The following is a 17713-nucleotide window of genomic DNA, read 5'->3' on the forward strand; positions in this document are numbered from 1 at the left end:
ATATATATATTATATATATATATACTAGTAAGGAAAATTGTGTTACCCGAGATAGGTGCCGGTAGTTAATTCGTGATCAGCTGCTTCCTGATGGATGTTCTTATGCTCATATGGTCTTAATGCCCGGTGTGTTTCATGACAGGCGATGTGGCTAGGTGTGTTTTGGATATATTCATGTCTAAATCTCAATCATGCTTGGCCTTTGTACGTTGTAACTGAAGCTTTATAACTGCTGAGGTAGCTTTCAAATCACACTCATGTCAAATGTTTTTTTTTTCTGGTGATGTCACACACAGGTGGTGTGCTGATATAGCCTCTTTAACCAATTCTGTCAATATGACATACAGACGGATGATGCATAACTAGCAGGATGACAGCGTGTCGTCGCCAGGTTTCCTGCGCGTGTTAGGAAGTTCATTTCGACTCTGTATGTCGCGTACGTGATTGAGCCATCTCCCGACGTATTGGAGGTGTCACACCGTGTGCAGCTCTCTCGTGCACGGACGCCCCTCCCGGCCAGTGCGTGAGCGGTGTACAGCGGGCTCTGCTCGGCAGGCAAGCCTCCAGGGTTTGGTCGGCGCCCGGTGCAGCGCGCCCTTCAACCAGGCCTGGGGCCAGCTCGAGTACCACGCCGCCATTGTGGAGGGCCGTCGACGACGCCAGCCTGGAGGACGCCCTCTCGGGCCGATGACGTCAAGTGGACGTCATCAGGTGACGCCGGCCCGGCAGCTGCCTGGGGAATGCTCGGAACGTGGGCCACTTGAGTGGGGCGCGAGACGCTGGGCTGGCCGGTCGTGGGTCGTTGCTGTTGCTGGCTGCCGTCATCGACTATTTCACGCCATAAGCAGCGTGTTTTCAGAAAATTAATTGTGTTCTGCTCGTTGTCAGCGAGATACATTGCCGGCAAATCGGTCCCTCGAGGAGAAACGGCCCACGCTAGTCTATTATCACCAGCGAGCCCCGTTTATGACTTAGATCGATGTGAATAACGTGGTCGCTGGTAACACTAGTGCCAAAGTACTGTTTGCCATGCCGGGCTAGTCGATATAGTTTGCGAACTTGTCATCACTCAAACTAATGTACGTGTTTACTGGGGGGCACGTTTTGTAGCCCGTCGATTCAACACTATTCATTAGCGTAGTTCATGCAATGAGTAGCTGTTCCTCATAGAACTGGGCCCCGCACACAAGGAACGCCCAACAGACAGGCAAGACGCAATCGATTGCCACCCCATCGATTTTGCTACCTGGAAGTACGGCGTATTTGTGTGGTGCTCTGTACAAGGTTTCCGTTTTCAGGTCCGGGTATTATTCAGCCATCCCACGCAGCGAGTCATGCAGCCCTGCAAGTACTACATGCGCCACACCTGCGACTACGGGGAGTGAATGTCGGTTCTCTCACGGCCACCTCGTTTCCGTGTGCGACATCAGGGAGTACAGGTTAGAGCGAGTCCGTAGCCGTCATATGCGGAAGGCGTGCCGCGTCTCGACTGGCCGTTTTGTAACGGTGCTGACGTCAGGTAACGAACGATCGAGCTCAAGTGTTCATGAGGTCTCTTGTTCCGCGGTTATAAGACTGAGTTGATATGTCTACAGTAGTGAAGCCCCGCCCTCCCGCTCCTCCTAGATGGTAATAACCGCGGTGATCCTGAATGATCATCGCGACGATACTCCGCCCCTATAAGCTCCAGTGCAAAGCTACCCAATCGCTGGGCTGTAAACCTGCCAGTCTGCTCCCGATGAAGCCCCTTCCTCTCCATTGTTCTGCCGAGCCTCTGTCGCCCCCATCACCAGGCAGCCTGTCATCCCGTATGCCCCCCACCCACAGTCAGCGTGTAAGGCGTGCGTTCTCTGTGTGGCCAGTGACGCCGTGTCCGGTCTGTCGCCGGGCGCCGCCGTGCTGGTGCGCCGCGACGCCGACAGCGGGCTCTGGCAGCGCGCTGCCCTCCTCTCGCTGGGCCGGAGACGGAGCAGGCGGCCGTCCCGCTCGGCGGCGACGGTCAGCCACCGCCCGGTGCACGCTTGCCGAGCTGGTGCCGCTGCCCGGAGCCCAGCCCGGACAAGTGGTACGGAGGGGAAAGGCCACATGTTCGGTGTGTTCAGGGGCGGATACCTGCAGGGTGTTTCTGTGTGTAGTGTCGTGGTTTCCAGGTTCGTGTATTCTTCAGCCGTGCGACAAAATGAGTCGTACAGACGTACTGTGTACGTGCCGCGTATCATGCCATCTGGCGGCAGAGCCCGTGTCAACCTTCAGTTATGCAGTCGTTGGCGATTGCATTGCACTGCTGCACGGCGCTCGTTCTTATGATTAAGCGAGAGGCCCCGGCCTGTAGGCTGGAATGCTGAGGCACCAGGCCCCGCCCGTGTCGTGTGTACCCCGGCCTCGCCGGCCGCCCTGCCCGCCCGCTGACCGTTCATTGTCGCTGGTGACTGGCAGCGGGGACGTCAGCAAGCTCGGACAGCGAGGACGGGAGCGCGCCGGAGCCTCGGTCCGCCGGCGACCCGGACCCGGAGGAGGCAGAGTTCTGCCCGCGTGTCACCTGGGAGGACATCGCCTCCACGGGCCAGCTCTGCTCCTGGGAGAAGCACACCAAGGCGAGTCCCGCGCTGGGAGGCCTGCCCGTTGGCTGCAAGTCGAGTGACTGCCGAAGAGCTGAATATTTTATCAGTGAAACGGTTACTGGCAAAGTAGGTCTTAAGTGTATAAAATAGTAAGTGAAGGAACTGACTTTTAAGGTCGGACAGAAGGCTTTTGTACGAGGGAGAGCCCACATGAGCTTGTGATGCTTACGCCCATTGTCTGGCTGCGGTTGTTCGCGATCCATACGCTGCGTCAGCCTTCTGACAGTCGGGGCCCTGTGGATGGGTCCGTGCGGTGACCGTACGAGCCGATCCGGGCCGCCCAGCAGCTGATACTGATGGCTCGGGATCGAGTCGCCCTTTCCATGCGCTCGTGCGCTGGACGATGATGTGGCCTGTTCCCGTGAGGCCGACCTGTCCGTCCAGCATGACCTGCCCCGACCGGACACGACCGCCGCGTGTGCTTACATGACCCATGCCGTGGCCGGCTGCACGTGTCCACACACCGTCCCCCAGTCGCGGCGCCCCGTCTGTCGTCTGTTGCCGTCTCGAACTGCAGAGCCGATGACGCGCGATCTCATCTCCCTGCGGTCGGCGCGTGCAGGCGTGGGCTCGCGGTTGCTGCGCCAAGATGGGCTACGTGACAGGCACCGGGCTGGGCCCGCTGGCCGGACGGCCGCGTCGAGCCGGTCGAGGCGCGCGTCTACCCGGCCGGCCGCCTCCCTCGGTGAGTGCCGCCAGCTGCCGCCGGCTCCTGATGCCGACTGATGACGCTGTGGTGCATTGAAAATGTTGCACTGCATTTTGCATTGAACGTGCAATTGCATTGAACATTTTGCATTGCACTGGTCGGCTGCACTGCCAGCGTACACTGAAAAGGAAGTCTTGCATGATGTGTGCGTGTTTGTTTTCGCGCACGGATGTCATTATTCTGCGCATGTCGTACCCTCGATGTCGTGCACATGAGTGGGGAAGCGTTGTTCTGATCGAACAAGATCGCCAAAATCATGTAGATTTAATGGTTTGGGACACTGAATTTACTGTGACGGTTTTGGTGCTCTCACTGCTACGCCTCTGTTTCGTCCATATGAGAGTGAAGATAGTTCGCCCACGCCATTTACGCATAATTGGCGAACATTCAACTCAGCATGTGTACACTACTGGGCGGAATCCACGTGTCATATCCTCGGAGACAGTTCTCGATGGGGCCGTGCCTCCGAGCCCAACGCCCGTCAGCCACCGCGTGACCCAGATCGGCGCCGCCTGAGCCGCCACCAGCGGATGTCGCGTCGGCCGGCGACAGGTGGCCGGTGGGCGTGTGTGTGGCCCGTCGCGGCTTGCGGCTGTCGTCCCTCCCCCGTCCCTTCCCCCGGCCGGCTCAGCGACGCCGGCCCTGGCCCGGCCGCTGCCACAGATCACTGCATGGCGCTGCGGGAGGGCGGCGCCGGCTGTCTGCTGACCGTGGAGCGCCGCCTGGAGCGCGAGCAGCGCCGCCAGGAGAAGATCGCCGGAGGGCGCAGCGGCCCGGCCGGGGGCACGCCGCCATGTTCGACGTGATCAAACCGCGCCACCGGGACGCCTGACCACGGTCAGTGGAGAGCGGCAGTGAGGCTGGCCGAGAGCGGCCGGGATCTCCGTCGGAGGAGAGAGAGGACGGCCGGGATCTCCACCAGAGGGGGGAGAGAACGACCGGGATCTCCACCAGGGGGGGGGGGGAGGACGGCCGTGATCTCCACCAGAGGGGGGAGAGAACGACCGGGATCTCCGTCGGGAGGGGGGAGAGAACAGCCGGGATATCCATCGAGGGGGGGGGGGAGAGAACGGCCGGGATCTCCGTCGGAGGGGGAGAGAACGGCCGGGATCTCGCCTGAGTGTGAGGAGAGCGGCCGCGATCTCACATGACGGAGGAGGGAACGGCTAGGATTTCCACGTGATGCGGGTACAGTGTGGGAGTTTCCATCCCTTCCCCCGTGACACATAGGATTATGGGTTTCTTTCGTATGCTTCGTAGAGTACAGCTCCGGCACAGCTGCAGGCGAGTGTCGGGCAAAAAGCAAAACTCTCCGTGTCAACCAGTGGCGCAGACGGTCGTGTTTGCTGCGCCGCGAGGAATCGTAAGGCTATCGCTGTCAGACGGGACCGATCCGCTAATCCCAGCGGCGGAAATGGGAGCTCTGATCTCCAGCGATGTCCTCCCATCCTTCTCGGGTCGTCCACTGGCCGGCCCGGGGACGATGGGAGGAGGGCGAGCGTGCCGAGGCGCGGTCCCTCCGCCGGTCTCGCCAACCGTTTTCGCGTTCCACCCGACTCATGTCGCGTGCCGCGCGACGGCTGGCTCTGTGCGGCTGGCCACGCTTTGTGGCGCCGTGGCGTGACGGTGGTCGGCGCTGGAGGCGCGTATTGACGCGGCGCGGCGACACGTGACGCGTGCTTGGTCGATGGTCATGCCAGCCCGTGGCCGGTGCTGTGTAGGCGGCCTGCCGCACACCACCGACAAAGCGATCCTAACGGATGGCATCATTCGCCTTAAGTGGAACGCGCCTGGCCGTTCTGTTGACTGTGGACATGAGCTGGATCGATGCCGGAGGAATGCCGTCGGGCGGGCACCAGGTAGTAGCGAAGGCGACGGCTGGCGGCGTCGCAGTGGTCGATCTCCCCGCGGTACCAACGGCTGACAATTGCCAGGAATGCACTGGATGTATGCAAGCTTCATGCAGTTTAATTCCGCACACAATGGATCATGCAGTTTGATTCCGGTCCCACCAGCACGCAATGGATGATAACCGCTGACACTGACGCAGGTGTAAAGTGACCGGAGCGTACGTCTGTGGTGACATCCGCTGACTGGCGGCGCGTGTGGCAGGATCGGAGCCGGCGGCGGAGGACGGCCCGGTACGTTCCGCCTCTCGAGCCGAGCTCAACCTGCGTGACCTGCGCGTCGGCGAGCAGATCGGGGAGCGTGGGAGCGACACATCGCGCGCCTCGAGGCCGGCTGGCGACGTAACGCTGGCGGCGCGCTGGGCGCTGACCTGCGTGCGCGGCTGGACGGCCAGCGCCAGCGGCTGGCGGGTCTGCGTTCCACCGAGCGCAGCATCCAGGCCGAGAAGCGGCAGCGCCACCGGCAGCAAGCGGCTCGACGTGTTCTGAGGCGGCCGGACGTGTTTGCGAAGGCGCCGGACGTGTTGGTCCGGCCGCAGACAGTGTCGCGAGGCGGCCGGGCTGGGGTTTAGGACTGTGGGACGTGTTGCGAGGCGGTGGGTGGCGCGCTTGGCGGGGGTGGTGGGCGGCCACTGGGCGACACGACCGTCAGTGCTGGCCGCGACCGTGACCGGGAGTCGGTCCGTCCCAGAGCCCTCATCTTCTGTCAGCGGCTGCCGTGGCCGTCTGTCGACTAGCTGTGTGGGAGTGGCCACCGCCGCTCGGCGGCACTGACAGCTGCGTGACGCACGGGATGTGACGCGCTCACATGAGCTCTCGGCGCCACACGGCACGCCCGTGTTTTGTAGGTCACGCGGAATACAGGGAAACAGAAACTTCAGGCTGGGTACCAAACTTCGCCCTGGAATGTGCTAGACACCAGTTGTGCGGGCGCCTGCACGGATGCCTGGCGTTATGCAACATTACTTGCGCAACAAAGAGGAGTGTATATTCGTGTCACGGGCGTATTAGTCCTCATTGCACTCAGTTTTGCATTGTTCTGACCGCATGGTTTTGTATTGTGTCATATATTTAACATGCAAGACAACAAAGATTCTCTATGATTGAGCTTGGTTTCGTTTGCTTTCGAGAGCCACCACTGGAACACTGCGCCCACCGCACGCCATGGTGTCATTTCCATGTATGGAAGCTTCAGTAGTTCAATGACAGGTGAAGTCCGTTTCACATGCACTCCCAGATACGTCATCATATACAAATATGTGAGCCTTTTGACAGAGATAGTTTGGCGCCTCATACCTGCTGACGTGTTTCCACGAGTCCGCGGACGTAAGTGGAGAGGATTGAAGATGAGGCTAGAGGTCCTCAACTTCAGAGCGGTCCGACGCTAGCATCGCGACAGGTGACAGCCTTTCTCCATAGCCCATGGGGTTAATAAATGCCATGCAGGTTGAGCGCGCCTGATAGAGATGCGTCAGTGGAATGTCCTTTTTGCCTTTGAATGTTTTTGCAATGTCTGTGGTACGTGTTGTCCTGTCACGTGGTGGGCTTGCTATGGTACCACGATGTAATGGCTGTGCCAACGCCGGATCATGCACAATGCACGATCAGTCAAAAATCGAGCGCTTGTGAGGCGAAGCCGTAGGTAAACCGTGAGATCAGCAACGCGTGGCTGTATCGTGAACCGTCACCATCGCACCAGGGGGTGGGACAAACGAGTGCCGCGATACTGACGGGATTGTCCGACGTCCAGTCCCTCGACAGCATCGTTAGCCGGTGCTGAGCTGGCTTAGTTAGAGCCGTCTGCTTCCAGTCACAGCCGGGGGGCCGGGAGGGGTGAGGTGCTGATCACAAGGGACGGGGGGAGGGGGTGCACGGTCACAGCGGGCGGGAGGGTGAAGGTTGCTGACCGCAGGGGGGCGGGGAGGGCTGGAGGGTGCTGATCCACAGGGGGCCGGGAGGGGTGGAGGTCTGGCCACAGCGGATCGAAAGATGTTGGCTGCCAATCACAGGGGGGCGGGGAGGTGGTGCTGGAAGGGCTGGAGTTGCCGGCGACAGCGGTCGGGAGGGGTTGAGATGCCGGTCACAGTAGGCCGGGAGGGGTGGAGGTGCTGGCCACAGCGTATCGAAAGGTGTGAGGCTGCCAATCACAAGGGGGGGCGGGGCGGGAGGTTGGGCTGGGAAAGGCTGGAGGTGCCTGCCACAGCTGTCGGGAGGGGGTGGGGGTGCCGGCCACAGCGGGCCGGGATGGGTAGGGATGCCGGCCACAGCTGGCGACCAGACATGAGGGCTCGGCCGACTCATGTCACGGGGGCCGGGCCAAGTGAGAGGAGGCCGTCCCCTCGCGTGACAGTGGCGTGCGGCTCTCAGTGGCCGTGGGGTCACGGTATGTGTGTTTGGGGGAGGGGATCGACTTATTAGGCAAGAGCGGGCTGGGGAGGGGGGGGGGGGGGGGGGGCGACTACCTCATCTGGCCAGAGCGGGCCGGCAGGTGTAACATGATCGACCACCTAAGGTCAGAGCGGGCCGACAGGTGTGACGTGATTGGCCACCTCAGACCAGAGCGGGTCGGAAGGTGTGGACACCGGTCGCCAGAGGACCGAGCGGGCCGCGGCCTCAGAGGCCGGTGGTCGCTGGGTGCGCCAGACAACCGCGCCGCCGATTGCACGCCCAATGCGCGCCCCAATCCTGCTTGGACCGCCGCCAGGGACAAAATAATCGCGCCGGCCTGCCGGCGGGCGACTGTGACTGGCAGAGCGGCGCTGGCCCACCTCCGTCCAATGCCTGACCTTCGACGCGCCCGTGTCGTGTTAGTACCGTCATGCCTCTTGTCTGCACGAGATTAGTGCTGCTCGCAGCTCAATCGGGGACGACAGAAACGACGACCAATGACCATTGCGGCGCCGCTTGTATTTGCCACGTACATCGGTACACGAACAACGATAACGGCAAAACGGTGAGATTGCACTGGTGCCAAAAATACCGGATCGATAATCCTACGACGCTCCCCCGAGCTACACGCACGGGTTTCGGCTCACACCCATGACATTTTTTTATATTGCCCCGCTTACCATGTGACCTGGCTCTAGCGGAGGACAGACGGCGTTTTACTTAAATATGCGGAAATAAATGCAGTACATTCGGGCGATTGTTATTAGCCACAGTCGAAACGCTAATGTGACATTGACATTGATCGCGTGCGCTTGCTTGGTGTATATGCATGTCTCATGCGTGGACAAACAAGCCAGCCTAATGGCCCGCGGTTTATCCAGGAGGACATTGATCGCCCACGTGTGTCGATGAAGAAGGTCGGCTCATGGCCGCCAACTGTTCTGCGACAACTAATGCGTATCCGATAAGTACCGACGAAGAGATCGAAGTTGTGGTCAATTCGCCACGCGCCATTGACCACGGTGTGTGTGCGCCTTTGGTTTTACGGACGAGTGTCGTCCGCCATGCTTGTCACTTGGGTCGGGGCTGCAAATATGCGCCGTTGGCGCGCGATTCGATGTGTTGTACGCTATTGGCAGACAACACAAGCCCCCTGGGCTCTTTCTGGATGCCCTGCTGAGAAGCAGAACAAGTGCGTTTTGCTCGTGAATTGCTGTCAGAGATTCGCGCTAGCCTATCGAGGCCGAGGTGTGCACAACACCGCAAGGTCCGCAGAGAAATGACCCTGTGCAGCTGTGCGGTTCGAACTTTCACAACGCAGCCTGCCATTACCAGAAGCGAAACACTGCTCCGCCGCAGGCGCCATCGAGAACACCGCGATCTCTCCGACTGGCCGGGGAAGCTGGCCGGCAAAGCCTCCCATCGCTGATTGTGTCGAGCTGCCGATGACAGTGGTCGGTGATTGCTAAGCGCGGACGGCGTCTGGCCGCCCAGCGCGAGCGAGACGGGCCGACGCCACGCTCCAGCGGCGGGCCCGACACTGGGCGGCCGAGGGTCGCCTCTGCAGTCAGACACTTCGGAGGGGCCAACGCCACGCTCCAGCGGCGGGCCAGACACTGGGCGGCCGAGGGTCACCTCTGCAGTTAGACACTTCGGAGGGGCCGACGCCACGCTCCAGCGGCGGGCCAGACACTGGGCGGCCGAGGGTCGCCTCTGCAGTCAGAGGCTTCAGAAAGATGCCGTTCACACAGGCGTCGCGCCTCTCGAGCCCTGAGCGCATCGGACGCCTGATTGGCCCGGAGCTGTGTCATGAGGACTGACGCGTCCTCCTGAGGAAGGCTCAGGAGTCCACCACGGCGGAAACTGGCTGGACTCAGCGTAGGACGGTGCGCACGCGACTTCGTGGCGCGAGTCAATGCCTTGACTTGCTGTTCAGGCTCGGGAAATCTCTTGACAGGTCAATCGGAGGTAAGTGATTGACTCACTGTCCCGCCAGACGCAGCAAGCGGTCAGACACCGGTCATCGCACATTAAGCTTACAGTGCGTCCCGTACTCTCCACTCTCCTTCCTCCAGAAGGGGTGGCATCGGGGACTGCTGACGCCTATGAGCAGCCCTGGGTGCCGCCGAAGAGTCCGATATCCGGAAGAAACAGAGTACGTGGCCATAAACTTCCGGCCCGCGACAAACTTGAAGGCATAACGCGCGTTCTCTGATGGCATCGCAGCTTCTCAGTGACTAGTACAGCACCAACCCCCCGCGTGAAGATAGTGGACACTCCCCAGCTCCTGGTGTCGCCTGGACTAGGTTAAACCCATGGATGGCAAAGCTCCCAGGCTTGTGAGATTCTTTACACCGGACAGCGATGATACAACAATGTACACTGACGGTGCGGGCCGGAGGGCCGGTGCGGTGACACGGACGGCCCGGCGCTGCACTGCCACGGGGCGTCGGCCGGCGGCGGGGTGGGGGTCGGAGCGCCATCGGACGACATCGGGCGCGACGGCCCTTATCACAGATGCGCCGGCCAGCGGGCGGGGAGGCCGCGGCGGACCTCGGCAGCGCTGCGGCTGGCTCCGGCCGCCGGGCGCTCACTGCCGCTCGCGAGCGACCAAGCTGCGGCGGTCGACCGGCCTCGGCCGCGGCCGCCGCGCCGCCCGGTCCTATTTATTGACGAATTGCGACATGAAGTCGATCGGCAGCGGGAAGATGATGGTCGAGTTCTTCTCAGCCGATATCGAGTTCAGAGTCTGCGGGGTGGGCGCGGCGTGTCAGGGCTTCCCTCGAGTGGAAGGGCTTTGGAGGTACGACTCAGTCAAGGGGTCAGGGGCGATTCAGACGTCATTATTTGCATCTGTGGTGTCCAAATCATCAGGCGCCTCGCTTCATGGAGCGAGGCGCCTACATTGCTGGTATGGCACGGCAGCAAAATCAGGCTCAAAAGCGGCGTTCTCGCTTACTGGCTTTTTAGTGCAAAAGGGCAAACCAATAAGGCCTTTACCGATCTCCACAGAAACACGTCAGGCCGGCGGCAGCGGGTCTGACACACTTATATGCGCCACGTCGACTAGCAACCAACGACAAAGTCTGTATGCTGGTGTGCCGGCAGAGGCCACTGACCTGCAGGTACCGCAGCTGCAGCGCTGAAGGCGAGTCCTTCATGACGTCGGCCGCCTCCTTGAGGGCACGCGATGACTTGCTCTCGCCCTCGGCGGCGATGATCTTGGCGCGCGCCTCGCGGGTCGCCTCGGCCTCAGCGGCCATGGCGCGCTGCAGCTGCACCGGCAGGCGCACGTCCTTCCTGCCAGCGGGACACGTCCGCAAGTTAACGGCTGAGGCGACACACGTCAGCGGCTGAGGCGACACACGTCAGCAGCCGAGGCGGAACACGTCAGCGTCCGAGGCGAAACACGTCAGCGTCCGAGGCGACACACGTCGGCGGCCGAGGCAACACACGTCAGCGGCCAAGGCGGAACACGTCGGCGGCCGAGACGGAACACGTCAGCAGCCGAGACGGAACACGTCAGCGTCCGAGGCGACACACATCGGCGGCCGAGGCGATACACGTCGGCGGCCGAGGCAACACACGTCGGCGGCCGAGGCGACACACGTCGGCGGCCGAGGCGACACACGTCGGCGGCCGAGGCGACACACGTCGGCGGCCGAGGCGATACACGTCGGCGGCCGAGACGACACACGTCGGCGGCCGAGGCGACACACGTCGGCGGCCGAGGCGATACACGTCGGCGGCCGAGGCGATACACGTCAGCGTCCGAGGCGACACACGTCAGCGGCCAAGGCGGAACACGTCGGCGGCCGAGACGGAACACGTCAGCAGCCGAGACGGAACACGTCAGCGTCCGAGGCGACACACGTCGGCGGCCGAGGCGACACACGTCGGCGGCCGAGGCGATACACGTCGGCGGCCGAGACGAAGCACGTCAGCGGCCGAGGCATGTCGCCTCCTTCCTGTCCATGATAGCACGCCCACACGGCAGGAGACGCGGCACGTGTCTCCTGTTAACATCGGAACGGCCCTGAACTGCTCTCTCGGCGGCCATAATACGCGAATACAGTGTCTCCCAGACCATGCATGTATTTTCCCAGCATCTGGAGCAGGGCTGGGCTGTGGGCGGCCGAAGGCTGAGCCGTCATCCAGCGATGTGGAACACTTCCTCCGCGAGCTTCCACGCACACGCTTAGGGTGCATGTCGTGCGTGAGCTAACCGCGAAGGTGGTACAGCTGTCGACATGTGATCACTCACACTTCGACGCGCTCCACCTTGATGCCCCAGCTGTCTGTGGCGCTGTCTAGGGAGTTTTGCATCGTCGCTGATATTCCATCCCTGCCAGAAAAGGACATCAGAGTGAACATCGAGCGGCGTCTCGATCCGGCGCACAGACAGAGCAGGGCCGTATGGTGAGACGGCGCTGATTGGTGATTTGCAATAGTGTGGTGACATCGTGCATCTGAACTCTCCGTCCTGATGATATGTTACCCACCAAACGCTCTTGGATTCCCTTGTGGGCAGAATCTGACTTTCTCTTGCTTCGCTCGACCCAGTAACTCGTCAAAAACAACCCAACGGCCTCTGGCCGGTCATGGGCGGCTTACCAGCCGGCTTTAACTGGCTGGTTACTGCACCACATCTGTTCTGCTCGGCTTAGCTCCTGATCCACTGAGCTCTCACCTTTATCCTGCTTATTGAGATACCAACACCTATCCCGCTCTCCCCGCCTGCCGAGTCTGTCACGCTGGCCCCTCACATCTATCCCCTCCCCCCGCCTGCCGAGCCCATCCCGTTCACCTGTCGCTGAGGATCTCATTCAGGTTCTTGGTGCCGAGCATGTTGCGCAAGGTGGTCTGGGACAGGAGCCGGGTCGAATGGTGGGCGTTCTCCACGTTAGCCACGCTGATGGTGGCGTTGCTGACCCTCGGTAGAAGACCACGGCGTCCACGGACACAGTGACGCTGTCCTTGGTCAGCACCTGCCGCGCGCCAGACGGGCCGCGTCAGAGCTGTAGTCCGCGCCAGGCGTGCGGGGCTCGGCGCACAGTGGGGCATGGGTCCAGCGACACCGAGTACTTGCACAAACACACAGACATGCTCCCATTCACACTCGCCTCAGCCATCAGCGTTTCGCGTCTTGACATTCTGATGCACTTCCTTGCTCTTATACGCGAGACGCATTTAGATAGTTACAGTTAAATACTGAAATATAACAAAATGGAATCCTGCGCAATTGCCAACGTGCAGGTTTTCATCACTGCCGAGAGATTTGCCCAACCACACATGTGCAAAACGTGTTTGTGCTTGTTCTCCTCATTTGCCAAACGTTTCTCCAGCCACGAATTGAGAAATGCGTAGTGGTTTGCTACAAATGAGTACGAACAATTCTTGTCTAGACAGATTGCTTGTCTAACACGGCCAAAGTCGTGCCGGGCGGCTCCCCGCCTTTTGCTGCTGGGAGCGGCCCGGGGAAGTTTCTGCTGCGATGCCGTGGTCCTAGCATCCGGTCGTCTTGGTACGCCCTCTACACATGAAAAATGTGTTTCTCATGTTTTACTTTTTATTTGCTGTTGGATGAAATGAGCCAGATGGTCGCAATTTTGCTATCGGTTCTATTGCTTGCATTGTTACCGGACATCTTTCGCCGGATTAACACATCATTCGCCAAATTAACGTGTCACCAAATTAACGTGTCGTAGCTTACCCTTGCTTTGCGCTGAATTGTACAAGCTAAGAAGACGTAGCCTGTTGTCTGGCCTCCCGGTCTAAGAAATACAAAAAAAAAAACGCATTGGATGTGGCTTAAGGCCTGTCTGAGCAAAACAAATATACAAAACTGCTAGTTAAACTACAATGGACATGGCGTTGTTTGTATCGGCGAGGTCAGAAGTGTTAGCATGTGATATCTCTTGGCGATATACCAACAGAAATTGGTTCGCTTGTTATAAGGTATGTTATTCAAGCATGCCGACATTCTGTAGATGAACTGAATGGTCTATAATGGCGGTGCACTCGCATAAGCCTTCGTCGTTGATGGCCTGCGATAACGTAGTTGTTGATTTGGGTTTAGGGCGCCACAACTGCTTGGTTATTCAGCGCACTGCTATAAAGTTGAAGGAACACCATTCAGGTACACCCATGCGAATGGACTAACTTTGTCAGTCCAGGAAGATGGATTGCTCTACTAAGTACATTAATCAATGAGATTACCGTTATCGAATTTGTGATAGATGTGCCAGAGCTATGAAAAGTCACGATGGAAGCAGGCACAAACGGCGTTGAATTGTATCTACAGTGAGGTGATGAATCCACACTAGATTTATTTTTACGAGAATTCAGCGGGTGAATCCGCAACTTGACCCCATCAATCACTATTTCAACACCCATTCCGTGAATATTCTGCACTTACGAGAGTGGTATGATGTATATCTCATCTAGGGCTGGATCAGATTGCTTTCCAAATCGAGGCGGTTCATTTTTCTAAACGAAGACTACGGTTGGATGTTGGAAATGGCTTTCCGTCGCGACCTGGAAGGCAATCTTCTGCCCGAGATTAAAATGGAATATCTCCACTTTCTACATGAATAACAGCCCATGGTGTTATTTGCTGCGCCTTTCTGGCGAGTGAGGACATACGGACAAGATAACGGATAAGTATGCGCAGGCCACGAGGGCAACATATAAAAGGAACAAAAACAATCAAAATTTAGAAATTATTGGCTCCGTGGTAGTCGAAACTTATGGTTATGCACCATTCGATTGTTTTGTTAAAAGCCATTGGCCACCAAAGGCAAACATGCGCGTGGCTTGTGAAATGCCCCTAGAATATCCCCATATAAACGGCCACCGATAGAGACGAAATTGCGTTGTGCATTTGCAAGATGCGCGAAAAAACCGCACGGTGTTTGTTCACATACACTTCCTACCCAATGGTGGCAATATGGACAACACATTTTTTTTGTCTGGTGGGCACATGACACTGTTGGCGACAGGTAAACGTGAGAGTGATTTGATAATTATCTAACCCTTAGCCATCAGCACGCGCGCCGCACACGGTATGCACTACAAGGTGTATTTCAATACATGGAAGTCGCGGCGCTCGGGTCTATGGGTCTAAAGTAAACTTTCTCTTAATTTTCATACGAGAAGTGTCACCAACGTGATGTGAATCATTTTCCTTCGGACGAAAGTGGTTCATCACAGAATGGAAAAGGCGAATGCTAATTTTTCATCAAGATTCGAGATCACCTGACTGACGATTCATCACCTGCATTTAGTCTGGCACCTGTCACCGTTCCGGCATCAGCAGTGATTACCGGCGATGGCAAGCCTGACCGGCGATGGCGGTCCGTCGCACGATGGTGCGGACGACGCCAGCGATGGCGGTCTGTCGCACGATGGTGCGGCCGTACGCCAGCGATGGCGGTCTGTCGCACGATGGTGCGACCAAACGCCAGCGATGGCGGTCTGTCGCACGATGGTGCGACCGTACGCCAGCGACGGCAGTCCGTCACACGATGGTGCGACCGGACGCCAACGATGGCGGTCGGTCGCATGATGGTGCGGACGGACGCCAGCGATGGCGGCCTGTCGCACGATGGTGGTGCGACCGGACGCCAGCGATGGCGGTCTGTCGCACGATGATGCGCCGGACGCCGACGCCGCGCACCCAGCCTCACCTCCTGCGGAGGTACGTCGAACACCGATGTGCGCAGATCGATCTTGGTGTAGTTTTCAATGCATGGCAGGATGAAGAAAATGCCTGAAATATTAGATGGGATGTGTTAATACGTCCAAGAGCCAAAACCATGAGTAATGCTGGCCTCTTACTATCAGCATTGCTGGAAACGTTACATATCTTCATACCACATGCCAATGATCCTGGATGCATCCTCTTAGCCAATACCTATCCCCTGGTGCATTGCAAGCCGTGTTCAGCACCATTGGAACACAGCCTGCGATACGGAACACAGAAGCGTTTATAAAGATTATAAGAAGATATTCAGTATAAGGCGAGAGATACCGACACAGGAACTAAAATAAGAGCTATGTGGCCTCTCGAACTTCCATTATGGATAGCATGAGGGTTGGGAATAATTCATTTTCAGCCCCATTTATAACCTCATCCATTTTTTAAAATTTTATTGTCTTACCAGAATCGGAATATGGAGGAATTTCACTTTAAATTGTTATTGATAATATCCGATCGAGCTTTAAACTCGCTTGATATGAGTCATTACTGAGACTTTTATTTGCACTAGGCGTGCAAAAACGAAGGGATTAGAATAACCCTTTCTTGTGATACAAAGACTGGAAGATGGAACATGGGCACTCATGCCATAGATACATTACGATAAGTCGGCTTTCAGAGACTCTCATGTGTTCTGTAAAAATCTTACATTTCATGCTTATGCCTGTCGTTAGCCGAGGGCTTTGCAGTCGTCAAGTAGCGATAACTCACAGTTATGGAAAATACAAATAACGGCCCCTTCAAGTGATGATGTTTTTTGCAACTCATTTCTTATTCCTAAATCGCCCACGTGCAATGTATATCACGTTTTAATACTTATTCGTGTGACTGGCAACTATATGTGTCATGCATCAGTTCGAGCACATGGTCAAGTACCGGATCCGTGTAGACGCCTTGACAAAGCTATCGATGTTGCTATTAAAATGCCATGTTTCTTAGCAGGGCATTTTAAATTTTTCAACGCCGCTCCCCGGACTCTGATTAAGCTCGCTATTTTTACGGACGTATCGAAAAGAATTTCAATCATTTGATGACACGAAAACAGACTCTGCTCTGACATTTTTCCTCTGCACAGCAGTGGCGCAGCTCATGCGTTAAAACACGTATGACACGACTAGCGTGGTGGTTGACCCATGACCCCGCGTGGGGTCAGAGGTGGACCACCGACTGGCTGGCGGCGGCACTACGCGGTGACAACGAGTCGCGAACACCCCAGCTCTGCTTGATCAGCATCAGGAGCGATGTCTCCAAATGCCAACCGCTGACCCACGGCAGCGACAGCACACAGCAGCTGATCCATGGCAGCGACAGTACACAGCCGCTGACCCACGGCAGCGGCAGCACACAGCCGCAGACCCACGACAGCGATAAAACACAGCTGTTGACCCACGACAGCGACAGTATACAGCCGCTGACCCACGGCAGCCACGGCATACAGCCGCTGATCCAGAGCAGAGGCAGTGCACAACCGCTGACTCACGGCAGCGACCGTACACTGTTGTTGACGCACGCACGATAACGGGACAACATAGCCGCCGACCCACGGCAGCGACCGTACACTGTTGTTGACGCACGATAGCGGCACAACATAACCGCTGACCCACGGCAGCGACAGTATGCAGCCGTGGCTGCGGCGGCTGCCGTCTGTGGCACGGGGCTGCTGACTCTACAGTGAGCACCAAATGGCATCTTGGTCATTGCCATTACCGCTGTGGAAACGCCACTTCCAGCCGTCGCTCAGCGGGTACTCAGCCTTATTACTGCCCCGACAATGGCCCCCAGCCACCACTTAGCCTGGTCACTGGCGTGGCGAGCTCGTAATAGAAGGCTCATAACAAAAGACCTACAACAAGAGGGCTCTCCCAGTGGCACTGCCCGACCTGGTATTCACAGGGGTAAATAAAGGCTCTCCACCTCTCATATCAGGACCCTGGGTACTCGCTGGGTAGTTACCAGCTATGCAAAAGAGGTTCGCCGTGTCATGGAATACCGGCAGCGGCACCATTCTCAGCACCAATCACCAGGGGCTGCCCACCCAGCGGTGCCGTCACCGACGTCAGCACCAGCCACTCACCTGGACCCTTGGCGCCGCCTGAGACGAGGCGCCCGAGGCGGAATATGACCGCCCTCTCGTACTCCTGCACCACCTGAGGGAGACGCGCGGCCGGGTCATCCTCCAGCCCGCGGACCAGTCATGGCCAGGGCCAGTGCCCGGTGGGTGTCAGTGTCACGGCACGCTGCGGGCGTCAGTGTCACGGCAAGCTGCAGGTGTCACTGTCACGGCACGCTAGCGATACTCCGGAACGCCCGCATGCGCTTCCGCAGAGCC

At 58.2% G+C, this 17713-nt stretch overlaps 1 protein-coding gene across 1 annotated transcript in view; it reads right to left on the bottom strand.

Moving 5' to 3' along the window:
* Positions 1-10230: 10230 nt before the first annotated feature.
* Positions 10231-17713, bottom strand: part of LOC119100427 (band 7 protein AGAP004871-like) — a 9463-nt gene continuing 1980 nt past the window's right edge. The window contains 7 exon segments of the mRNA XM_037223523.1: positions 10231-10374; positions 10745-10925; positions 11890-11970; positions 12433-12560; positions 12563-12613; positions 15314-15396; positions 17459-17531. Of these exon segments, the coding sequence (XP_037079418.1) occupies positions 10288-10374; positions 10745-10925; positions 11890-11970; positions 12433-12560; positions 12563-12613; positions 15314-15396; positions 17459-17531 (684 nt within the window). The 3' untranslated portion in view covers positions 10231-10287.

Source organism: Pollicipes pollicipes, unplaced genomic scaffold (genome assembly GCF_011947565.3).
Source record: "Pollicipes pollicipes isolate AB1234 unplaced genomic scaffold, Ppol_2.1 Scaffold_4881;HRSCAF=5763_pilon_pilon_pilon, whole genome shotgun sequence".
Lineage (NCBI taxonomy): Eukaryota > Metazoa > Arthropoda > Thecostraca > Pollicipedomorpha > Pollicipedidae > Pollicipes > Pollicipes pollicipes.